This window comes from Larimichthys crocea, chromosome X (genome assembly GCF_000972845.2).
Source record: "Larimichthys crocea isolate SSNF chromosome X, L_crocea_2.0, whole genome shotgun sequence".
In the NCBI taxonomy this organism is placed as follows: Eukaryota; Metazoa; Chordata; class Actinopteri; family Sciaenidae; genus Larimichthys; species Larimichthys crocea.
The window spans coordinates 39,530,531-39,556,575 of record NC_040020.1 but is presented as its reverse complement, the minus strand read 5'-3'; the positions used below and the strand labels follow the sequence as shown (position 1 = coordinate 39,556,575).

Genomic DNA, 26,045 nt, shown 5'->3' with positions numbered 1-26,045 from the left:
AAAACACAAAGCTAAAGGAGATAAAAAAGCTCCATGCAGCAGCTGGCAGGCCTTTCAAAGTACATGCTGTGCTCAATAAATTCCCACAAGAGATGGAGCTGCAGTTGCATCTAAACGACGAGTAATAATTCTATCTAAACACGAGCCAAAATAAACCTGGGGTGCACCTTCGATGGCAAAAATATCAGATGAACTGTGAAGCATGAGGAAAATACTGTGGGTCAGTTGTATGATACTGAATGAGTTCATGTACGCAACCAGAGCTCAATAATGTACACTCACGCAATAATTCAATGGTATGTTTTTAATTTATTCAATAAATATGATTTACCTGTACCACAATTAGTGCAAAATGTGATCAAATCTTTGTTTCAATACAGTCAGCAGCACTGACAGACATTTCAGACTGTGTGTGCAGCAAACTGATCTTTGAATAAGTTAATAATATTACCCAATGTAACACATCTAATCTATAATTAGAAACAAACACTCCAATACTACACTAATATTAATTTAATATACTTAAGGATGCAATTTAAAAGATGTCTGATAAAAAGGGATTCATGTTGACATTGGTTTTCTGTACCCCAATTCAAACAATTTGTATGTTATGTATCATATAATTTAATTCTGACAGATCAAATAATAGAATTACACATGGTCTCTATTGACAACTACATTTTAGGCTCAATTACATCAGAAATAAAACAGAGAGATCTCTTAGTAGTGTGAATAAAAAAGCTTTTTGATCATCTGCCTGAGGTGGAAGAGAGAAGTTTGACCTAAACATTTTAAATTCTATATTTAGGAATAACAGTCAGCTCTTGAACTGAAACGAACTCTTCTATTTATAACTAGGAGGGCACTCAGGGTGTACAGATATGCAAACACAACCACTATCTATGTTTGATTACAGTTGACCTACCTCACAATGTTAATGTGAGTGAAAAAGAATGTCTGCTAACCCTAAAATTGGCCCACACTTCATCAATCCACCAAGTTTATGAGAATCTGGACAGTATTCTTTCCGTAACCCTGCTGATTACAGCACTCTCTGACGGAGGTCAAACTGACGTCTGTAGAAAACTAATAACTAGAACAGCAAACTGTATGGAAAAATTAGGGAAGGTGCAAAGAGAGACGAGCACTCAACAGTATCACATTAACATAAAGTCTGACAACAGGCAGGCAGCATTTCCACATTCAAGTAAATGTTTGAGATTTTCATCAATCATTGTTAGACAAGTTCAGAGTAATCTTCAGTAGTACATGTAAAGAGATAATGGTTCGAAATGTGGAACTCAAAAAAGCATTTTTAGATATCTTTGAGTGTTTTTAATGTGTTTGTTATGTTGTTGTATGAATGATGCACTCATACTGCACCCCCTGTTCAACTTGTTATGGTCCTTGTGTACCTGCATATACATTGATAACAAACACTCTAGATAGAATATAGTATAGATTATTGATAGCTGTGTATTTGGCACGTTTTTGTAATCACTGTAGACAGTCCTTAGAGATCAGGCACTCTGTTGCAGTCGCAGTCTAAGCAGTTGTGCTAATACAGGCAGTGTGACAGAGTAATGTGATGTTTAGAAAATGTGTCCAATTTTATGAAGTTATGAAAAGTCTGAGCTAAAAGGTTAGCTGCCACTCCACATTGTGGAAACAATTATTTCCCACTCTCATTCCAGATTTCCAGTGTAAAGCAGAAGACTCTGGAACATCAACCTTACTCTTTCCCGGACAGAGAAGTCCTCATAAATTATCCCAATCATGATTAAGCAGGGTCCATTTATAAAAAATAAATAAAAAACAGAACCTGATGAGAAATACAGCATGGTTTGTCACTAGATAGAAAATTGGGACTGAATTACATTTCCCCACTGAGGTGATGTTCTGTATGAATATTAAAAATATAATGTATACACATTCCATTTGCTGGATGATGTTTTTTAAAGCACCGTACAGTGTCACAAGGATGCACATTTTTAGTTCAATCACCCCGGTGAGACTTTGAACTTGAAACTCTGGCAGTGATGGCTCAATATCAACCTCAGACAGCACCGCTGTCCACTGGACCAGCTTTCCACCTCCATTACAGAGAGACTCTACGCACATCATTTCTGAGCAGGTTTGGATACTACTGTTGCCTCTTTGGGAGAGTCTGCTTTCTCCTTTGTGGATTCTGCTTCATCCTCTTTAGGAGGGAAAATCCACGCCAGAGCAGCACCGGCCGTGCCATCGCCGCTCTGGCGTGAGAAGCAGAGGAAGGTGGCCCAGACGAAGGCACAGCAGCCGGTGAAGGTGGTCCGCACGTACAGAGGCACCAAGGCAAAGTTCAGAAACTAAAGAAAAATAAATATTAGAGTGTATTTATATCCTATGTTTACATGTCAATACATAATTAAGATGTATTATTTGAATGGTCCTTTCTAAAACTAGTTTGTTGTGAGATTTTATTGTGGAATTTAAACTACAGTATCAAGGATCAAAATCATTAATGAGTGGATCTTTGAGCTTACATTAATTACATTTTTACAATAATTAACATTTATTAATACAAGATTTTCATATTTACCTGCATAAATGGCCAGAACATTAGCCCGGTCTGTAAAGAGAGACAAGGAGAAGGCACACAAATCTTTTGTAGACTTACAAAATGTTCATGTGAAAACCTACAGCCTGAAGCTATGTGAACAAAAACTATGTTTGTACTTTAGTGACTGAGAGGCATGTGACTTAACTGTAACGTAAATTCATCAGGAGAGCTCCCCTAAAACCAAATAATGCATTATAACTGATGATCTATGGATATACAACAGATAAACTGTCTATACATATTGATTTAGGCACAGGTTAACTGTCAGAACATATTACAGATGACACCTTATATAGTGGTGAGCACTCTGAAGACGCTAACAAGAAGCACATCGCTGCTCGTACTCACCTTATACGTATTGAGGAATTTTTCTCTCCAGTCTTCTGTGATGTCCTCCTTACCCTCCAAGAAGCTGACACCTGGGTGACACAAACGACAGTTCATCTGTCAGCTGGAAAATTATCTGTTTTTTTTTATGTCTGCCTTATATAGAAACAGGATAAATAATCACCATGATGTGTTTTCTCAAGCTGTGTGACAACATTGTCTTGCAATGACAGCATACACTGCGTGGTTTCAGGGTTGTATGTACAAATTGTATATTTTAATGTAGTTTGCTGTTTTGGCATCAGATTTATACAAACTAATCTACTATAAGGCTGGTGTACTTGTTGTGCCAGGTCACCCACACACCACTTTGTCTTTGTTTACTGAATGAAAGCTCACCTGCAGCTCTTACTACTACTACTACTACTTTGTGGATGTTAAAGGGAGTGTTCAGCTGTACTGATGATGTGATGTTTGATCTTGTACACACCGCTCATACAGATCTAACATTACCTTCTCTTTGCATGTTATCTGTTCACTGTCTTTCACATGACCTCTGCTCAACACGGTTTGTTTCAGTGCACAATGAGCAACTTTACACCACACAAGAGGAGTAAAGTGGACTTAGGTCGAGTTACAAATTGATAGATATGTGATCTGTTCTGAGGTTAACCATTAACTGGCCGGCGTGCTCTCGTCGCTGTGACCCGGTGAGCTGTGCTGTGAGCAGCACTCCTGTCTCTGAGTTATTGGTCAAGTATGCGTGTACACAAAGTGAATGTGACTCCGGTTCACTGCACTTACACCAGAAACAGAGCTGGTTCTCCTGTGAACTACTCACCTGTGTAGAAGACGCTCGTAGCCAGAGGTGCCGCTGTGGTCTGGTCCAGGATCAGCTTCCTCATCACCATCCCGGCAGAATTCCCGGGAAACCTCCGCTCCAGGAACCGCATCCAGAAGAAATTGAAGTTACCATGGAAACTGAACGCAATGACGGCGACGTTGCGCGTGTGCCTCCAGTCTATCTTCTCCCTGCGCGAGAGACACTGGTGGACGAAGTCCCCCCCGGCGAACAGACAGCCGTACAGCGTGACGTTGGTGACCCACGGAAAGCGACGGACATGTCTCAAAAACGGCTTTATCATGATTGCACAGTTATTACCGCCGAGTGGAATGATATGCAGCGTTAGTGTTAGGAAAGTGTATAAGCTAGACGAGTGTAATAAATTATACAAGCGCCATCTCTGTCAGCAAACCTCAGTCGCATCACAAACACTGTGTATTTACCGTCCGGTTTTCGATGGGAAACGCTCACAAACAAACAAATAAACAGATTATCGACGACGAAATATATGTGTTTCTCATATAATTAACGTCATACAGTTAAATAATCTCTGATATCTAATATCTGGGACACTTGGTCGTCGTACACCATCCGACACCCGGCACGGGACTGCGAGTGTGACACCGGCCGGTGTTTTCCGTCGATTCTGCGTAAATGTACTACGCCCCTTTTTACGTCAAATAGTACGTAAAAAAAAGTCCAGGAGGCTATGGTTGAAGGGTGGAGCAAATTTGTGAATACCATGCTCAAGTTATAGAAGGAGTACTACATATTTTCTATGATAATTATATAATATTTATGTTAATATATATGAAAAACTGGTATTTTTAAGTGTTTCAGCACAAATGACCTTCAATTTCTTGGGTTAAAAATAAAGGACTAACATAATCTCTCTCCTGTTCTCTCAGACTCCTGTGTATCTTAGTGCTTCACACAGGATCAGCTGAAAGAGACAAATGTTAATTTCAGTAACATTCTACCAAATAATAGTAACGCTGAAAATTGCTTTAAAAAATATGGGAGTTTTCATACAGGCCTGTTCACCACCAGATACAACAGTTTAACTGAGATGATCAGATGGCTATATGATGCATCAGCTGGGGTCGTGGAACCAGCTGATTCAGGACTTCTGAGGCCAATGTCTATATTTACACTGGAGAGTTTGATGTTAGCTGATTGTGAACAGTGTCATTATGGACAGTGTTATCAACTGGCACTGGCAAAACCTCTTTTAGTCTAGTTAGTGCTGAGCTTTAGTTCAATCAATTTTCCACTCTTCATTCACTCTGAACACTCAGGCATTTCAAACTAGATATCACCATTTACATTTATTCAGCATCAGGTACAGTATGTTACAATAATAAGTTGCACTGAATGCTTTAAGCACCTTGCAACTTTCTGAATAACACAACTGATGAAAAGGCCTTATACAGTGTATGTTTTCATTTTTTAACAATTTCAGAAAAGACAGAACTAGCAAAGCATATTTGGTTGAGTTTGACAAGAATTCATACCACTGTCTGCAGAAGAGTACTCTACACATTAACACATGCAGTTTCCTAAAACATACACATTCATAGCAAAGTATACAGCAGTAATGTAGTGTATAGTAGTAGTAGTATGTGATCAAATATCATATTCTACTCTCATCAGGAAGGTGCATTTGTAGAGAAAAATAAACTTTGCTCAACTCTTCAACAATGCAGAGTGCAGCAATTAGTATTCTCTTCCCTGTTTTCATTGTTTTCAACAAAGTGCCAAAATAAATAGATTCTTTAATGTAGTTGCAGCAAGTTTTCCACCTGTAATTATTCCTTAACGATAGATTGGCTCTGCATTTAAGGACCATACATGTGGTTTTACATGTTTTTTGCCCATTAAATACATATTGTGCATACATTTTCAAAGCATACTTTGTAGTTTTTCAGAGCAACGTTTGATTTCCTGGTGACTAACATTATCTGGCAAACAACAATAAAAAGGCAATTAAATGAAGTTTGATTTCTGGATGTTGATTGGTTGTTGTAGTATAAACTGATGAATACATGCAAGCTAGGGATAAACTAGTTTGTTGTAGTTTTTGGGCTAAAAAAAACAACATACAAAACAATGAGAATTTGTTGGGCATAAGACAACAATGTTAACCATTTCCTTTGAGAATCAAAACAGTCAAGCATAGTAAGACATTAATCTGGACTGACAGCGATACAGCAGATAGCGAAAGGTGCAGATTTTACACCACCTCACAAGAGTGAAACAAGCGCAAATTCGTTATGGCAGCAACCAAGTACATGCATGCATTCATGCATTCACACAAACACTTGAGCTCCATGGTGAATTTCAGCCTCCAGTGACGGAAAGTATGGCCACAAAAGGGTAGGGAGACCAGCCAACCAACCGACAAAGAGAGCTATACATATATAAAATGAAGTGTTACAGGCATGAACAGAATTCACAAGTGCTTCCTCCACTCTCGCTACTGGACCAGCCAGCCAACCACTTGTGGGTTACCTCCATGTTAAGACACGATAAACAAAGAATAGACAATGGGTGGATGGGTCACAGTGTATCCAATGAGCTGAAAGGCAAAAAAAAAGTCAATTTCCATGCTAAGGTTGAATGAGAGATGGAAGTATTATGTACTAGTACTATGACTAGTCAGCTCTCTCCCAGTCCCCTGTGTCAGTCCTGTGGTAGAGCTGTGGCTGTCCTCCGGGGAACAGGCTATCAGAGTCGGGGTGTTCTAAAAGGAACTGGATGGTGGACTTCATGTGCTGGACGAAGTGTGGTGGCTCAGCCATCGGAGAGGTGGACAGGTACTGGGCAAGAGAGAGAGAGAGAGAGAGATACACAAGTCTGCAACTTTCTGGATTGCTGCTTAACACTCACTTTTGTAGTGCTTTGTGTGAAAAACTGTGAATTATAACAATGGATGATGTCGATCACCTTTATTGGACTACTAATAATGTATACATTCCTTTACCTTTAAAATTGTGTCATCATCTTGTGACAACCAGAAGGCAATATCCATATTTGGAGACCACTGGCAAGGCTCTATTTTAACAAGTCCTCGACTTGAGTCATATATGTCAACCATCTGCAAGAAAACAAAGTAGAAATTATAATAACAATCTTTGCCTTTTGTTTCTGTTTCTATGTGATTTTTTTTACAAAATAAAACAATTACTATTAATAGTTTTTTTTTGCATAAAATACAGTGAAATAATAGTGAATTAAATGTTTTATCTCATTCATTGACAAAAGTTTCATTCACAGAAATGTCCAGTATTCACCCTTCAGAAAACATCTTTTTGTGACTTAGAGTACCTGTCCCCCAGTGAAGGTCCTTGCTGATCGCAGCTCCTCTGCAGGTCCTTTATGAGTGAATGACGATGGGAACACATCCCCTGTTTTAACATTCACCCCTGTGCAGAACAGTGTGACATGCCATGAAAGTCAGGGTGTGCCAAATTATATTGTATTGAGTAAACTGTTGAGAACAGCTCAACAGTTATTGTAAGTTATCAACCAAAAATATTTTTCAGTATTTTGTCAAATCGCCATCAACAGATATACCCTGATATATCATGATGATATTTTAGGCCCATATTTCCTGCCTACCTCTACATGAAAGCACTGAATCCCTCTCACACTGTGACACTGTAGCATATTTGTTACTTACCTATGCCATAAACGACAGGCCTATGAGTTCCATCAACAACAATGTCATTCATTTCTACAAAAACAAAGAACAGAAGGGTTAATTGGATGAAGGTCTGGGTGAAGACTAGTAGAATATTTCTAAACAACAGTTAACAAGTCAAACAGATATTAAAGTTACCTGTGATGCAACATGTTTCCAGATAAATCTCCTCTTTCTGTTTGTGGAACGCTGCTATAAAGTGGAAAAAAAAGTTGTTCTGTGTTACAAAGCTAAAAATTTAAGCTGCCATTACAATGAGACATAATTTAAAAGACTATACCCAGTATGTTAAGGCTGAGTTTATGGGATGTTTTTGACTCATCATTAAATCCCCCGACAAGATGGAGCTCGAGTCTGCAAAATGGGAAGCAAAGGAAAGACAATTAAGAACAACTGAATAGAATGGGTACTTTTATTACGCGTGTTTGTGTGTTTCATACCTGCCCTCCTTACTGACGTTACTCAGTGACGTGACAGCTTTTACAAGGAGTGGGACTTCACACCAAGTGCTGGAACCATCACAATGAGCAAGGCAAACAGCTCCACTTCCTAATAAAATTCAATCACGTCAACATTAAGAGCAGGCATAATAAGGCACGCCGCATAAATTCAATAAAAAGAAAGTTACCAGTGTGTCGCAGCACAACCAAATGGCAGGTGGTGGCATCGTCAGATCCAATTACCGAAACACAATCTGTGATAGGTAAGACAAAAACGCATGTGTTATCATTATGATCCAGAGTGGACTACTAACTGGGAGCTGGTTAGAGGCTAACAAATAATGAAAGTTCAGTCAAGAAAAATCCACCAGTGCTCCTGATTCAAAAAAACATGTTTTGACTACTTGATGAATATGTACTGTACTATATGTATGTACTAATATATATATATATAGACATATTTACTCACTGTCTGCTGGCGTTGTCGCAGCAAACTCTCTCTGCTGGACATATAAGAGGCACTTTGGGTCGACATCAACAAGTGACTTGGAGCTAAATTTTCTTCCATTTTCCTGTGGCATGAGAGTAAAGATGTATCACTTCAAAATATTGAACTGACCCTTGGCTTTGTGTATATGTCACATTCAAACCAAACACTACGGTATTCAGTAGTATTGCTCCTAGGATGCAAAATGATCTTTTTGGTTCACCAGTCAGTATATGTTCAATAAATGACCTGTTTTCCATGAAGTGAGTGAAGCAAATCTACCAGCCACCTGCATATTTTAGCAGCATTTGTCTGGTGGCTGAAGACTTTCAAAATAAGAGTCCCTTCAAAATAAGAGCCCATTAAAAAGGCAATGATGACACAGTTTGTTGTATTAGTACTGAATTTGCTGAGCAGTGTCAATAATAATGTATGGGGCGACCTGGCCAGAGTCAGGCAGACTCAAAATATCTTTAGAAATGTTTCTAGTTTCTATATCCTGTTTATTTGTACATACTCTGCACTTCTGGTTAGATGCTAAACTTAATCTCGTTGTCTAAGTATTTGTTACTTTGTGCAATGACAATGTAGTTGAATCTAATTTAAAAATAGTTGTCATAGAGAAGGAAAGGTTAGCTTAAACATTACATTTCAAGTGAATTTCTTTACCATATTCGTTACCGTATCACTTTAGTCTGTCATTTAGTGATTACTTACAGAAAAGTACTGTTAACTGGTGACTGCAGCTAGCTCGGCTGGCTAAATGTAGCCACACTTTGAGGAAACAAACCTGTAAATGTGGATATTTGTCGAACAGTTCCGCTGTCGAGGTTAAGCGGCCAAGTCCTCTGTTTTGAATGAACAAAGGCATTTCCTTAAATGAAGTCCACTTTAACTGGTTACCATACTATTATGCAGACTACTGACTTCATGTTCTCATTGTCTTATTTGACACATATCGCTGTGAAACATCGGCTTGAACTTCCTGCGAGGTTTTCTTCTTCTTCTTCTTCTTCGACCGTAACAGCGGCAGACACGCGCGCACAGATCTGTCACACCGCCGCCAACCGTCAAAAAGAATCGAATTCAGCATTATTACGAAGCAAATATTTTTACGTAAACTCCGTCGTGTCGCGACGTAGCTACGTAGAATTACTAGCTGACGTTACGTCGCTGAAAAGGGCAGGGAAGGGAAGGCGCGACGCGGCCGTTTAGCGACGTGACGCATACAACAATTGTTTACCAAAATCCCGTATTTAGTCTAATAAACATATAGTTTCGCGTGTGTAAATGACCGTTGTTGCGTTATTTTGCACGTTATAACAGCGCACAACCTGCAAGAAACCCGCTGTCAAACGTTAAAGCTAACTTTACAAATACTGCGGAGACCTAGGAGTTGTTTTTTCTTTTCGCCAAAATGAGAGGGGGATCTTCCTTCGGTGACAGAGACAGGGACCGTGGACGAGACAGGTAGGTACAGCACTCACACATTTAAACAACACGCACACAGACCACAGTTATTTTGAGCCAGAGTCAGTGTTGTTGTTTCAGCCTCCAGTGTGGGCGGATAAGTGCAACACGAAAACAAAACCCCCTCAAGGCCTCTGCTGCTCAGATAGTGGGTACACATTGCACTTAGTTGTAGATGACAGAGCATTTTATACAAGTGCAGCATCAGCTTAAAATAAACTTTAAGGCAGAGCCAGGATAAATGGTAGAGGTCATGTTATCGCCAAAGTCTCCAGAGTGGAGCACAAATATCTACTGAGAAATGTTGGCCTGAAGGTGGCGCTGGAGGGGAGGTCGAGGGGTCACCAATATGAGCTGGTTTGTGCTGCACACACAGCACATTTCAGGCATATTTTAGGCATTAACCCTGCTAATATTACACTCAGCTAAAAAAAACTACTAAAAAAAAACACGTAGGTTATAATAATGAGTAATAAGAATAACAAATAAAATGATTGCATTTTACAGATTACAAATATGAGAAAGAGATATAGAAATGTCTTCAAATTGACATAGAACATCTAAATTGTGTGCAACTTACATCTGCAGACTAGTAGAGCTCTATAGTGAAGCAGTTCATGTACATACAGTCGGCATAAGCCTCCTTGTGGACTGGAATATAGAATTGCCACACTGAACCTCTCTGTCTCAGTGTTGTGTTTTTGTATTAGTCGTATGTGTATATAGACACAATTTAAAAACTACATTTAAAAAAAACGAAAACATGACATCTTAATGTCTCAAAATGTCTCTTGACCCTTCTCTCCCAGGCCACGGTTTGGGGCCATGAGCGGTCGCAGTGGACCTCCACCAATGAAGTTTGGGAATCCTGGTGAGCGTCTCCGCAAGAAGAGGTGGAACCTGGACGAGCTGCCAAAATTTGAGAAGAACTTTTACACCGAACACCCTGATGTCCAACGCATGAGTCAGGTAAGTCTTTATATCTCTCTCTCCCGTACACGCACAGAGTGAATCATAAAAAAATTGAGAGCATGCCAAACTATTACGGTGGCAATCAATAATTGTGTTCTTGTTTCAGACAATATTGATACACAAAGCAACTGGCCTAAATGAAAGAACAGTCATGCCTTTTAATCATCTATGTTAATAATTTATATACCAAATCCAAATGTATTTTCTCTCTCGCTGTTCTATCCAGTATGAAGTGGAAGAGTTTCGCAGAAAGAAGGAGATCACCATCAGAGGCTCCGGCTGTTCAAAGGCAGTCACCGCTTTTCACCAGGCGCAGTTTCCTCGTTAGTAAACTCTAATGTCTGCACAAATGATCTCTGGGGAACATTAGAACATTTCATTCACTCACTCCAGCACCAAGGACTACAAACTATCATTTGTTTTGTATTTTTTATCATTCATTTGGTTTGAAGTACATTTTATTTGTACAATTTAAATTCTTTTAAGAAGGAAATATTTAGGGGTTAGGGGTTGTCCTTCTCAAAGTAAAATGTCTTGTTGATCCCTCCTTATTCCAACAGAGTATGTGATGGATGTGCTGATGCAGCAGAACTTCAAGGAGCCAACAGCGATCCAGTCTCAGGGCTTCCCTGTGGCTCTGAGTGGCAGGGACATGGTGGGGATCGCCCAGACCGGCTCTGGAAAGACACTGGCTGTAAGGGCTGCCTGGATAACATGGCCATGATGACACTTTATTGGGTGTTAAATTGCCTGATTTTAATTTTCTGTGCCATGATAGTAGGATAAGTTGTCTCTTGCTTTGTGCTTTTGTGCCCTGCAGTATCTTCTTCCTGCTATTGTACACATCAACCACCAGCCCTATCTGGAGAGGGGAGATGGTCCAATTGTAAGTACAAGTTAGATAGGAGTGTTTAGTGTATCTAACTCATATTACCTTAGTGTCAGGATACAATCCGTCTCTAAAACCTCCCTCATTCCTCTTCGCCCTGTCCTCCTAGTGTTTGGTGCTCGCCCCAACTAGAGAGCTGGCTCAGCAGGTTCAACAGGTTGCATATGATTATGGCAAGTCCTCCCGTATCAAAAGCACCTGTGTCTATGGTGGAGCACCCAAAGGACCACAGATTCGAGACCTTGAGAGGGGTGGGTATGGTTGTAGACAAGCACATGTATCTTTCAGAATAGTTTGAGATCCACAACCTTTATGTCAAAAATCCTCTTCAATATATACTTACATTCCCAGCTTTCAAATCAAATCAATTTTATTTGTATAGCCCAAAGTCACAAAGTACATTTGCCTTTGCAGAACCCCCGCACCAAGTAGACAACAAAGTATCCAATAATGGTTGTTTGTTGTTCACTTTGTTTGACGCTAGGTGTTGAGATCTGTATCGCCACTCCTGGTCGGCTCATTGATTTCTTGGAATCTGGGAAAACAAACCTGCGGCGCTGCACCTACCTCGTGCTGGATGAGGCTGACCGCATGCTGGACATGGGCTTTGAGCCACAGATTCGCAAGATAGTTGAACAAATCAGGGTGGGACAAAGGCTCCGTTACCATGACTACTGATTTTAAAGTGATCACCTTGACTCGTCAATGTAGAATTTTGCCTTCTCTCTTTCTTTCAGCCTGACAGACAGACTCTGATGTGGAGTGCAACCTGGCCAAAGGAAGTTCGGCAGCTTGCCGAGGACTTCCTGAGGGACTATGTCCAGATTAATATTGGTGCTTTGGAGCTCAGTGCCAACCATAACATCCTGCAGATTGTTGATGTCTGTATGGAGACCGAAAAGGACAACAAGTAAGGATAGTTAGTGGGAAAATATCTGATCCAAAATGACATTATCACATAAACTGCGTGTCCTTTTCACACAGTCGAAACTGAGCTATCACACTGATGCGCTGTGATTGTCTTTTCGTGCTGACAGACTTTTTCAGCTGATGGAGGAGATAATGGCAGAAAAAGAGAACAAAACCATCATCTTTGTGGAGACAAAGAAGCGCTGTGATGATCTTACCAGGAGGATGAGGCGTGACGGGTGAGAAACGACAGACTGTCTGTTCTGACACAACATGACAGCAGCTGAAGGATTATGCAAATATTTCATAGACAGAAGCTATTCAGTGTGTTCTCTAATCCTGCAACATCACTGTGGCTTTATTTTGCAGGTGGCCAGCCATGTGTATCCATGGAGACAAAAGCCAGCCAGAAAGAGACTGGGTACTCACAGGTAAGAATATTTCCTATTCAGTCCACTACACTCCTGCCTTTTGTTGTTTTCTTTGTTTTCTCATCTAGACTTGTGTTCATCCGCTGTACCAATAGTTTTAGAGTTCACAGTCACCTTCCTTTCTGCTCTTCCCCAGTTTTATTTTTTTGCTGTTTTCTGCTAATTTCCGACTTTTTTTTTATTTCATCCTCCAGAATTTCGGAGTGGTAAAGCTCCTATACTGATTGCTACCGATGTGGCCTCTCGTGGTCTGGGTATGTCTGCTCACACATACAGTTCATGCATATTGTCTCACATGATTGTCTCTTGTCAATCTTTTTGCATTTTTTTCCTGTAGTTAATACAGTATAGCGCATCAAACACTTGTAGAGTGACACAAATAAACACCTTTGCAAAGTTATAGGTAAGGGTAAGTATATTACAGAGTAGACCAGCTATGTTAAGAGTAGATCATCTCACTTTTGTCAGGTTGATATGATGACAGTTTGTCCCTTTTTTCTACCAATATTCCATATACAGCTGGTAAAATATGTAGTATTTCAGCTAGAGGGGTGAAAATAATAATGTCACCTGTTTGTAGTGATGTACAATGAAATAAGTCTCCATTACTAGTATGAACTGTTAGGTCCAGTATGGATGATTCAGGCCTTCTGGTCTGCTGGGTTTATAGTCTGTTTCTTGTTACTGCAGTTTAAAAGCTTCCTTCAATCGGGGCTCTTTGGCACGCTGCTGCCTGAAAGGAGGGGTGTGCGGGCCAACGCTCCTGTGCACCTTTTCTTATATCTCCTTCATGGTGTCAGTACAAAACAAATGAAGATGCTGCTCATGTTATCCAATCTTGCACATAGAAGATAACAAATTGTGCAAAATGATACATACTGTTATGTTTTGCAGATACATTTACATAGCAGAATTACCTCCGCTCCACTAACTGGATGGCTAATTTGACATCTAATTTGTTGTCAGGATTAATGTGAGAAGGGGGGATAAATGAAGTGTCTTTGACTTGCCAAAACCCCTATGACCGTGTCCTTGTTCTTTTTTCCCCTCTTCTCCTCTCAGGGTTTGGCAGCACACGGCAGCTGTAACAGTCTGCGCTGCTGTCACTGCCCCCCTTCGTCACATAAAAAAAAAAGCTCAGCTAATTTTAGAGGAATTAAAGCCTCTCTTATTCTTCTTGGGTAACTAAGATCCCCCTGCCCAGTATTGTCAGAGTTTGTAAATCCAACGAGCCTTCCTTGGGAGCAGCCTGAGGTGCCTGTATGTCTGCCCAACGGTCTGTCCCCAAAAAAGCAGACAGACAGGGGAGAGAGAGTTAGACGGGCTCGTCTGGATCCAGTCCTGGCCAGGGTCTGAGGAGGGTCCCGCAATGCAGCGAGAGAGCAACAGAACCAGCCGTTGTGTGCGTGTCTCTTGAGGTTTAACGGTTCTGCTCCCGTCTGACGTTGCTGGTGTGAATCCTGTCTCCCTCCTCCTCAGCCCCTCCCTATTAACCAGGACTGATCAGGGGGGACTACCTTTGTAAAAACAACATGAAGGGGGTAAGTACCTCTCCGCCCCTTTCTCTTAACTCCTCCATGAGCTCACCATATTTTCAGGTACTTCCATCGTGCTTATATTCCAAGTCAAAAGAATAGCAGAGTTTTATCCTGGCACATCGTCATTCTGTTATTCATTACTGAAGTGGCTTCCCTCTGTCATGATGGAGGGGAAAAGGTTATTGATCAGCAGTGCTGTCAGAGCCCCACGTCTTCTGTAATAAGAAACAGACTCCTTGTCTTCACACATTCTGACCAATAATCACCTTGGTGTGAAGATTGCAAAGCCTAAACGTGGTTTCTGTGTGGTTTTACCTCAATGCCATGCTCACTACATGTCACGTGAGTGTGAGGACCTGAAATTAAGTTCAGTTTGAACTGTATTATATTAATTATTTTAATGGTAGTTAACTGAAATGAATCTTGGGATGTATGGACAGCAGGTAAGCAGGTAAGTTACTTTATTTGTTTAGATTTTAGATTTTTTTTTACTTAAATAATTTTCAACAATATCCTCTTAAATCTATGTTTTAAAGATTTAATTAATCATATACTGTATATTTATTTATTTAAATACAAACATAAGCACTTGAAGTGGATTTAAAATGATCAATTCATTCTCCAGAAGCTTTTTCCCCCTTGAGATGATCTTTTTTTTTTCTTCTCCCCATGCTCTAAAATCAATTGTTGTTTATCCACAAGACGTGGAAGATGTCAAGTTCGTCATCAACTATGACTATCCCAGCTCCTCTGAGGATTACGTCCACCGTATTGGACGTACAGCCCGCAGTACCAACAAGGGCACTGCCTACACCTTCTTCACCCCAGGGAACTTGAGGCAGGCTCGAGACCTTGTCCGGGTGTTGGCGGAGGCCCGGCAGGCCATCAATCCTAAACTGCTTCAGCTTGTGGACTCAGGGCGCGGAGGAGGAGGAGGAGGTAAGAAGGACTGTCACCATTTTTCACCTTAGTGCATCAGTCGATTGGAGGGTAAAATAGCATAGATGGGAATATTTAAGACCGTAGATGTGGTGGAGAGATTGTTATGATTTGTTTGAATAGTTTTGTTGTTTGTTACAGGTGGTAGAATGCGTTATCGTGGCAGCAGCTCCAACAACCCTAACCTCATGTATCAGGAGGAGTGCGATCGCCGCATGCGCCCTGGTGGCGGCGGCGGTGCTGGTGGCAGCAACAAAGACAACCGCGGCAGCTTCAGTCGAGATGGCCGTAACAGCCGCGATGCAGACCGCTCCACGTCCTCCTCCTCTTCTTCCTCCTACAGGGACAGAAGTCGGGATCGCAGGAATAGCTACAACTCAGGCTCAGATCAGTACCAGAGTTATGGCGGCAGCGGGGGCTACAACTCCCGCAGCGGTGCCAAGTCCGGCGGGGGTGGAGGTCAGGATCAGCCTAGTCAGCCTCAGGGTCAGTTTGGCCAGCCTCCTCCTCCTCCTCCTCCACCTCCAGCATCAGGGATCCTGCAGCCTCTGATGGCTCAGCAGTTTGCTCCACCACAACCACCGCTCATGGGCTTCATGGGGCAACCACCTTATCCTTTTACTTCTCCACCCCCTCCTCCTCCAGGTCCTCCACCTCCCCGCAAGTAGAATTATGAGAAGGGACCACTGAGTTAATTTGTGCTACTTGGTGTAACTTTGTTTTAAATCTCCAACTCTTATCACCAAGAGCCGGGGGTCTGAAAAGATATATATCTAAGGAGGTAAGGGCTTGTATTTTTGATTTGTTTTGTACTTGTAATACCACGTGTGGAATTACAGTTTTCCCTATAGAAAAGGAAACCTAGAACATTTTACCCTTCAACATCAAGTCTCACACAGTCACTCTCAATCATGTATCCTGGAAAAAAACTAGCTTCAGGCAAAACCCTGCAGACTGGATTTCACCAGTTTGTTGTGTTAGGATGTGGTTAGAATCAATAACTGAGGCCTCAGTGATTCGTGGTTGAGATTGCTTGGAGAAATAATAGATACCGTCACATTCCACACGCCGTGTCTCAAAAATCTTTGATTTATATTGTTTGAGGGAGACTTTGAGCTTTTGACTAGCAATATATTCAAAGTGTGGCATTGATTTTTAGGTTTGTTATTCTGAACACTTCCAAGTTGTGAATCTTCCCATAGTTTTGATACTATGCAACCACTATTCTAGTTTTGTTAGCGTGACTTTAGATATCCTTGAACTTTTTCCTGCCCTACAGTGTTTGTATTTACTTGTAGCTGTTTCACTCACATATTGTTTTAATACGCAGATCAGCCGATGCTGTCTCATTTTCATGTGGATCGTTGACTAGAGTGAAGTTTGTTGCTTGTTTCCTCTTTCATTCATTGTTTTCTTTTTACAGTGCGTTCTTAATAAATACATAAATGACTCAAAGCTGTATTTTCTCTTTTGCAAATTCTTGATATACATCAGATGAATCCACTGTACAAATGACTTTATTTGCCTTAAATACACATTTGCAGTACATTCTCATTCAGTACCCAGTAGTATGTACATATATGTCACTTTGATTGATAAATATACACGATGACATGAAGCTTTTATTTACATTAGGAGCATTCTCAGAAATACATCTGTATAGGCCTCGTCACAACACTTCGGTTTTGTTGTATTTGTATGAATCTTGACGTCGGATCCAGTTAAGCTAATTGACTCAATTGACTGGTTGTTTTCTTCTTGCCAGTCCTCGATCATGTACGAGGTCAACTCAGACAGCGGAGCATGCACACTGGTCATGTTTGAGTGACTTCTTGCAGTGTACTGCAAACTAAAGTTATTTAAAAGAATGAGGTAACCAAGAATGGGGAATTTTATCCATAATATATTTTGTAAAGGGGGAACTCTAACCTACAACTTCATAGTGTATCTTAAATGCACTTCACTGAATACTAGAGCCAGTCATGAATTAACATGGACATGTCCCTTGTCCTGTGTTTCAGGCAATCACATTTTTCCAGGTCGAAAGAACGTTGCGATAGCTGGTTCTGTAACTTCCGCTCCATCAGTGCAGACGGGGATAACAAATCACAGATGACTCACTGAGTTAATACACCCCAAGCCAAGACCTGTCAAGAAGGAAGAGCTTTAGTCTCTGTCATCATCATCGTCCTAACGTCTTCTACTAGAAGCCAGGCCGCGCTAATTTGAACATCTACTGATAGAACTATTTCAGTCGTGTGTACAAGTTAAATCTGAATCCGACTGCCTCGATGCATAGTTTACAGCTCGTCATCCTGGGAGTGCAAAGGTTCACTATTTACAATCTGATTGAGACATGAAGGACTGAAAGGTGGTTACTGAGGCTACTGTTGTGTCTCATTATTGCTGTCTTCCTTCCAGTCCTACACAAGTTAGTCATGTAAATGTATCCGTAAACAAATAGATGATCAAATCTCTGTGGAAATGAAGTAACTGATTCTATTAGAGCAGCCTCTCAGAATGATTAATGGCACTGTGATGTCAGTTGATGTGAGTTTATCTGCTATATGAGATGTAATACTTGTTCTCAAGTATGAGTGAATCAATATTACTTAGTGGGTAATTCTTATATTGATCCTGCAAGATGCTCCAGCTCTGTTCTGATTAGTAGTTACACACATTTGAAGTTTGACATGTATTTAAGAATCTTATCTCTCCAGTCTGCCTCCAATCTCATTTTATTTTAGTCTTCATGATCCTAAGAAGTGACCGTGGACCTGTGCTCCAATCAACTCAAAGATTGTGGATATTAGGATGATTCTGTAGCATCATTTGTTTCACAAAGTCTTTTTTTCTGAACAGGACATGGACATCAAACTAGTCATCTGTATACCTATATGTACAAAGCAAACTGAAAAGTCAAACATTTCATCCCAGGCACATGTGGTAGAATCAAAACCAGATGTCAGCAACGTCAACTCAGGACTTCACGTCCCTCTTTGGGTCGATCAACAGTAGAAAAGCAGCAAATGAGAAAAGACTGTAATAGGGAATGGTTTCCATGTGCAAAACTTAAAATAAGTGCATGAATGTTTGTGTAAAATAAATCTCCAAATCAGAATCCTGAGTAAAAAAAAAATAATCTCAAAAACAAAGAAAAGTGGAGAAATTAAAAGATGAAATTCAGCATTTCAACCGAGGGTGGAGACGCAGCACCCTTCCTTCATAGTGCCTCTTTTTGTTGACATGTGGGAAAATCACAGGCGCAAATAACAAAATCAACCATGGTTGAATTCCATTTAGTTGCTTCAGCTTCAGGGTCCTGGTATTGCATGTGCTGGCTCACTGTCACACTTATAGAATAGAACAGAGCCATTGTTAATGTTGTCAGTAACACCTGTGACAAGTCTGCTGTGTTAAGAGACCTGCTGTCACTCAAATATAATTTCCCAAAGCGTGACACAAATATTAAAACAAAGACAATAAAATGATGTAGCTATTCATTATTTATGCTGACTGGAGACACAGATTACGTTCTCCTGATACTTTTCCAGTTATAACAATTTCAGACAGTCTCTACTGGACAAAAGGGAATAGCACTTGAATGACTTCATTGTGTTTATAATTAAATTTATCGTTTTAATTTTCCCTATGCAGCTCTGTGTTTGACAAATCAACAACAGGAGGTTTAATTAGTAGTTAGGTGTAAGTTAAGCCTGACACCATTTGACTATTAAATCCTCCTGCAGAAATAGTGCTGCCACTTTATCAATGCGTTTGCTTGATATCAATTTCAATTGTAATGATTTAGTTTCATTTTAAAATATCAACTATTCCGCATCATAAGCTGAATACTTTGGGTGTTTTGGCTGTTGGTCGTGCTGTAAACACATTTAAGATATCACTTTAACGGACTGAAAAGGGTCTAAAAGAAAATCATGATCTGTTGCAACCCTACTCTGACCACCCAGAACAAACACTAGACACACAAATTACAATAATCAATACATGTGGGACATTTTTGCTCAAGCCGTCCAAATTTGGGAATGCATCGGACACTTGCTTTAAGGTTGACCATTCTGGTTTTGTAAACAGAAATAATGCGAGACACGTTGCTGTTACATGCAATTCACATGACACGGGGACATCTGAGAGGATTGTTGAACAGTATGTAAATCAGACAAATGCACACATTCGGTTTTTAAAAAGGCTCAACTTGTTTCCCCCATAAGTCACTGCATTGAATCAAAGTTTTTGACAGTTTGCATTGGACTGATTGTTGGAAGAAAAAAAAAAGAAAAACAGGAACACAGATGATTGATGATTAAGGACGGGAAGGCTGTGAAGGAAGGCACAAGGTAGAAGCTGCTTCCCACAACTGGTCTCATGTTTGGATTACCAAACCGGAGTTTGAAACCGCTCAAGTGTAAAGAGGCCATCTTGCCTCGACGACGAGGTACAACTTCGACCTAAATCTAAAAGGAAGCAGCAGATCAGATAACAGGAGGGTGGTCGTTCTCACTAAAGGTTCCCCCATGTGTTTGGAGACGGGAATTGGTCCACATCACCAGATTCATCATGAGATTTGTCTCCCAGGTTGAAAGTCAGCTTGTACCGCAAACGTACTTTTTCCTGGAACACGAGAGAGAGAGAAAAAAAAGTCATTACAAAATGTAACAAATCACCAAAAGGGGAAAGTGTGCCTCATTGAGGTTTACCAAAAGAAATATTGTTTGCATGTTATTGGGACAAACTTTAAAATAGCAGAACAGTGTGCACAAAATTTGGACCTACTCTTTTAAAAACTCACTACATGGTTAAAGTTAAATGAAAAATAAAAAGGTCCCCTACAATACATATCTCATTGTCTCTAATGATGTAAAGCAATATTAGTTTAAATGTTTTGTTTGTTTTCTGCAAGTGTTCCGTTTCAAACATGTACCAATAAATTGTGCTCTGACAATCAGATTATATAATTATCATAAACTCTTAGTATTTCTGAGGTTTCACAATTGTTTTTATTAACTTACCGTCAGTAACATTCAGGGCAATGTGAAGCTCGTACATCAAACAATAGCCGACAGTTTGAAAATTAGGAGGGGTTGAGTGGCAGAGTACCTTGTAAGGGTTAGCCAAGAGCAGGATCTGTGTGACGGCAGCTGGAGGCAAGATGGGATTGAAGGCCGGGAGCTCAGTACTAGAGGGAGGCTGTAGCTTCACTTTCATCACCTAGGCAACGCAGACACCATGTTAACAGGTGATATTCACAAATAACAGTATTTTAATTGAAGGATAAGTTGTTAGTTTTTTTTTTGGAGTTCCTCTGCTGTCATCAGTAAACAGAAGACAACAGGAACCCACCTTTGGCACAGCTGCCTGAAAGCGGATGTTGGTGACAGGGATGGGGGCCGAGGACAGCATTGAGATGATCACCACCAGTACATCAGGCCGCGATGGAGGACAATCACGGGCAAAGGTGAACAAAACCCGGAGACTGTGTTTGTCGAATACAGTCACTGGTAATAAGCTGCCTGAAATAATAATAAATAAGAATAAAACAGAACATGAGGTAGAGAAATACAGAGAGGACATGACACGAAAACCACACACAGCCTCACTGCTTATGCTTACTGGGCTTGATTGATTCCAGAGGCACGGTAACGTCAACTAGAGAGATTTTGTCATAAGGGTCAGTGGGATTGGAGAGGAGGAGAGTGTCAGGCTGCTCTGACTGGATGGCCAGGCTAGATGTGGGTCCCAGAGCCGGACCAGGACCAGAGGAGGTGGTGGTTGCATTTGGAGGTTTTGAATTGGTGCTGGACTTCTGTAGATCTCGTAAGGTGACTCTGGATTGAGGTTGTAGTTTATCCCTGTGTGGCAGGGAAACAGAAAACACAAGTTACATGATGTGTGCATGTGAAATTTTTTTTAAATTTTAAAAATACATAACTCCCCCACGAGTGATTTACCAGTGCTGTGTAGTATATTACACTTCAGGGCTATCAGGTGCATCAGCTCCTTGTAATGACAGACACACTTACCATTTGACCTGCTGGCTCTCTGGAGGTAAGGACTGCTGTAACAATGTCTTCCCCAACAACTCCAACTCTTCCATGGGTTTAGGTGGAGCAGCGGGCCCACCTACTGGTGGAGCCTGTGGAGTTTGGATCACAGCTGGTAGCAAAACTGCAGCCGGGACCGACGTAGCAGACGATTCTGTGCTATCAGAGGACTGAGAGAACAAACAAGAGGTTAAAGTACAGGGAGGTGATGTCTAAATATAATCAGTATTGAAACCTCTATGTGTGAATCTTTATGTGATCATGGCATATATTTAAATGATTCTGAGGGGAAACGTGTTTATCTGTACAAGAGCAGTACAGTGTCATCTTACAACTTGCTGAAAAGTGTTCTGAGAGTCGCAGTTTTCCGTTGCATTCAGTCCTGAGAAATCAGAGACAACAAAATGTTTTAATTACAATTCATTTCCAATTTCTGCTTGTTATAAACATATTAAAAACACACAAACATAATTTGTGTGAATGTGAATGTGTGTAGCTTTGTTGTGGTCTGTCCAGATGTGGCGTGCTGGGTTTCCAGTCAGCCAACAGGAGGGATACACAATAGCCAATGGAAATAGGTTACACCTGTGCTGTGCTTACACTGCCGTCTTGACTCATTCTGGGCTCATTAAAAAGTTAAACCTTTGTGTTTACAAGCCAGATGAGTTTTTTGTGCTTACCCAAAGACATTAGTTCATCGTCCAAGAGGCTGATGCCGATGTTCTGAGTCAGGGTCTCTAGGTTGGAGGGTTCTGGGTGGGACGGTGCTGTGTTGGCTGATGCATTGAGCCCCATCAGGTCTACTAGTGCTGAGCTACTGCTGCCTGATTTGGACAGAGAATACTCATCTGATTTCTGGCAATGAAAGATGCCAAATCACACAACTCACTGCCATTTTCAATCTACCTGCTTCTGAGTGCGTGGTTATGCCATCCTTTGACACATCCTCCCCCTTTACCAGCTGTCTGTACATGTTGATGACCTGTGTCAGGCTGTCATTGGCCTGTAAGATATCCGCTGCAAGGACAAAAAAAAAGGCTCATTAGAAACGACAAATGATTCCATTCATATATGCCTTAATATGACATACTGTCAAAGTCATGGGGTCGGCAAACTTACCCAACGCTTCATCACTATCCTCTGTATCACTTGCTAATCGGAATAATGTGGGCCTCATCTTTTCACAGCGCTGGTACAGATCCTGCAAATGGACGCGTGTTAAAACAAACAAACAAAACAAAACACCAAAACCAGTCTGTGGTGCAAGCAAAGATTAGAGACTGTAGCTGCAGCTAGTTTTAATGTGCTGAGCTGTGCTCACTTTAATGAGCTCCTGGTTGCTCTGGGAGCAGCTCTCTTTGCTGTAGCCCTCCAGCAGCTGGCTCAGCAGGCTGACACTCTCCTTCACCTCCTGGATGGCGTTCACCCTCTTTGATACCTTCTCCACGCGCTTTTGATCCTGAAAAAAAGAGCGATAAAGCTTCATCTTAAACTGATGCTATCACAATAAATATGCAAGTATGTGGGTTATACAATACATAGAGAATCTTGATCATCAACCGGATAGTTTCTGATTTCCACATCCTTTGTTAAAGTTGAAGGATATCGAGTGCATAAATCACACCAAAATAAGAATCAATATTCAAAAATGAATGCTATCATGCTACATAATCAGCCATTTATTTTGTGCAAATGGAAAAAAACAAAACACAAATACAATACACATGCATACTATACAGCACATGTGTTAAATAAAATTGTTGACATACCTCCTGGACCATTTCCTTAATGAGCTTGTTTGCTGCTCTTAAATCTTCAGGGTGGGTGCTGTTTAGTAAGCGCGACAACATCTACAAAAACAGGATAGGACATAAGTGGAGAGGAAAGAAAATAGGAAAAGTACTTTGTAAACTTCAGGCCCCTTAATGATTTTCCCAGGAGGTTCGCCTCAAAAAGGGATTCGCTGGGTATAGAACATTCTTAGAAATCTAATAATACACAAGTCCTTCCTTTTAGAGACCTATTCAGAGCAATCGGCACGTCTTCATCATCACTCATACGTCATACCTTGGATTTCTCCTCATCCTCAAAGAGGGCACTTTCGGCTCTGGGTGGAGGGGGTGGAAGGGGCTTGTCATCAGGAAGAACGGGATCCAGCTTGACAATGCCTGGAAGGGAACAGGGACACCTATTAACCTCACTTGTCAACAGCTCCCATCTTATATACGTACACTGTATTTATTTCTCAGTTACAGAATCTAGGTCACCTCCGACTCCGACGTGCTCCGTAATGTTGATGATGGATGTGACAGTGGTGCTACAACTCTGTGCCTGACACTTCTTTTAGATAAATGTGCGCACATTACGATAAGAGAGTCAGTTTTCATCTGTCAGAATATATCGGTGTGCTACAGATACGGTTTATACACAACCCTACATGGGAGCCGTTTATCCTACGGTTAACTTTAGTGTTTAGTGCATTTTTGAATATCACTAGAGTCGACTAAGCATGACTAAGGACATTAGTCTCATGCTTGGGGCTTACAAACAAAAAAGAGAAGTGACACAAGCTTGTACAAAGTAGCATTTGTTCAAATCAGGAAAAATATCAGGAACCAAAAACACAATTATCAGTGAAAAATGGGAACTAAAAAACAAATCTCCTGATGCAGCTCACCCTGTTTTTTCAGCATCTGATAGGCGTCTGCTATCTTGGTCTCATCAGGCAGCCTCACCGTCCAGCTGTACACCATTTCTAACACCTTCTTCTTCACTGGCTCTGGAGCCCGTGCACCCAGATACTGCAGAGAAGAAGGGACCGATGCGATTAACTACAACAACTAGACAAATACACTGACGGCTGGCCCACTGTAGTTTTCTTTAACTTTTCCTGTAAGTTTTCTACAGCCACATAAAAGCTAAAAAAAAGAGTCCTAAATGTCATAGATGTACAGCTGCAGCCAAACTGGTATGACAGCATAAAAGAGGATCATTACCTTAGGTGAAACCACCTTGATGAGCTCATTGAGAAAGCGAAACTTTCCCACTTCACTGTGAAATCGCTTCCCACAGCTCTTCATGCACGTTTCAAGAACCTGAGAATCGTTTAAAGAGTGTTTATTTACCTTTATACAGACGCGCTTTTACAGTAAAAAAACATAGCAAGGAGAATCCAGTGTGGCATTTTGCAGCCTTTTACACATGTTAGCTGAATAACACTTCCCCTTTGGAAGTTTTGATGGATGACCTCTTACCGTAAGCGCTTGCATAGCTTCCCACTCCTGAGGGGACTGGATTTTATGGGCCAGAAGTCTGGTCGCAAGCTGGGGGCTGATGAAACAAACTAAAGTGAAACCATCTCTTTACAGGCATACAAAAGGAGTCATTAATACAGTAAAACATTAATCAATAAAATAATTGTTTTGGAATATTGTGGAGACAACTACTCTGAAACGGTGTAATATTGTTCACCAACATCATCATCATCATCATCATCATCATCATCTCACCCTTCTGGTTCATTGTTGAGCTGATCACAAAATCCCTTGATATTGTCCCAGTCCGTCTCCTTATTCAAAGGGTTAGTGGCCTTGTCTGCATACAAGAAGAAACAAACTGCTTTAAAACTGCGGCATGTGAGGAGGGTTTATTTTAGCTTTAACAAACAAAAAAAACATAAGAAAACATAAGTCTCCTGACATCTTTTATTAAGTCTGTCAACCTCTCAGGCAGTGACAGCTCACACTCACAGGTCGTAGTAAAACGCCTGTGCCATCAGCTGCAGCCTCTGGCTGTTTTCAATATGCAAACTATCAGCTCTCTGGTTTGAAGCAGATGGAAAAATCATGTGATTACAGCAGTAGCAGCAGTAGCACAGCTCAGTTCCTGCTTGTGCCTAATGTTGCCCTGGTCATATGAAGAGGAAACGGCCAGCAGCTAACTGGCTAGTTGACGTGTTAGCATTGAGCATTTGTAGGAGGTTTACATTTAAAATGTCAGGACTGTGCAGCATTGTCAACAATAAACAAAACGTGAGCTTAAAAAATCAGAGCTGACACGTTATCTGACTGAGTTAGGTTCTTATCGACAGCTGCACTTTCTGATTTGATGACTCTCTTAAAAAAAACAAAAATGTATTCCCCGGAGAGAAACCGTGACGGACAGCGGTAAATTCAAACAGACGACATATATCTCCGTGTTCTCGTATCAGGCTACCGCCTCGCGTTCAACAGTGAATCTGATATTACACAGTATTGCTGACTTACTGATGCGAGACTGCAGGCTGGCCTCATCTGGAGGCGCCGCCGCCGCCATCTTTCGGGGGTTCTAAACAAGTGACCGCTCTCGCGCGAGCTTTGTAACGTCTCGCGTGCACACACGTTGGGCTCCGCAGCGCCGCGTTTGGGCGGGAAGAGGAAGCGCGTGAGACCTG

At 41.0% G+C, this 26,045-nt stretch overlaps 4 protein-coding genes across 4 annotated transcripts; 1 reads left to right on the top strand and 3 right to left on the bottom strand.

Moving 5' to 3' along the window:
* Positions 1-304: 304 nt before the first annotated feature.
* LOC104921926 (mpv17-like protein) lies at positions 305-4,417 on the bottom strand. Its single transcript, XM_010734606.3, has 4 exons — positions 3,771-4,417; positions 2,951-3,021; positions 2,582-2,611; positions 305-2,348 (listed from the first exon to the last, which is right to left on the bottom strand). The coding sequence occupies exons 1-4, from the start codon at positions 4,072-4,074 to the stop codon at positions 2,121-2,123; spliced, it is 633 nt and encodes a 210-aa protein (XP_010732908.2). The 5' UTR covers positions 4,075-4,417; the 3' UTR covers positions 305-2,120.
* A 665-nt stretch (positions 4,418-5,082) lies between these two features.
* Positions 5,083-9,438, bottom strand: ntan1 (N-terminal asparagine amidase). The gene is made up of 10 exons (XM_019263456.2): positions 9,194-9,438; positions 8,386-8,488; positions 8,105-8,170; positions 7,917-8,025; positions 7,757-7,830; positions 7,615-7,668; positions 7,456-7,509; positions 7,101-7,198; positions 6,757-6,870; positions 5,083-6,592 (listed from the first exon to the last, which is right to left on the bottom strand). Exons 1-10 carry the CDS (start codon positions 9,272-9,274, stop codon positions 6,428-6,430), a joined length of 918 nt encoding a protein of 305 aa, XP_019119001.1. The 5' UTR covers positions 9,275-9,438; the 3' UTR covers positions 5,083-6,427.
* A 139-nt stretch (positions 9,439-9,577) lies between these two features.
* Positions 9,578-17,007, top strand: LOC104921928 (probable ATP-dependent RNA helicase DDX17). Its single transcript, XM_019270565.2, has 13 exons — positions 9,578-9,873; positions 10,683-10,842; positions 11,072-11,168; positions 11,406-11,539; positions 11,666-11,731; positions 11,844-11,985; positions 12,219-12,379; positions 12,472-12,644; positions 12,772-12,882; positions 13,013-13,074; positions 13,269-13,328; positions 15,315-15,551; positions 15,693-17,007. The coding sequence occupies exons 1-13, from the start codon at positions 9,821-9,823 to the stop codon at positions 16,217-16,219; spliced, it is 1,983 nt and encodes a 660-aa protein (XP_019126110.1). The 5' UTR covers positions 9,578-9,820; the 3' UTR covers positions 16,220-17,007.
* A 1,259-nt stretch (positions 17,008-18,266) lies between these two features.
* On the bottom strand, positions 18,267-26,008 carry LOC104921930 (ADP-ribosylation factor-binding protein GGA1). Its single transcript, XM_010734609.3, has 17 exons — positions 25,879-26,008; positions 25,123-25,207; positions 24,868-24,943; positions 24,610-24,708; positions 24,291-24,414; positions 23,681-23,781; positions 23,383-23,463; positions 22,935-23,072; positions 22,733-22,814; positions 22,520-22,630; positions 22,294-22,437; positions 21,946-21,995; positions 21,593-21,783; positions 21,183-21,421; positions 20,913-21,082; positions 20,670-20,780; positions 18,267-20,183 (listed from the first exon to the last, which is right to left on the bottom strand). The coding sequence occupies exons 1-17, from the start codon at positions 25,925-25,927 to the stop codon at positions 20,073-20,075; spliced, it is 1,962 nt and encodes a 653-aa protein (XP_010732911.3). The 5' UTR covers positions 25,928-26,008; the 3' UTR covers positions 18,267-20,072.
* Between the last annotated feature and the right edge of the window lie 37 nt (positions 26,009-26,045).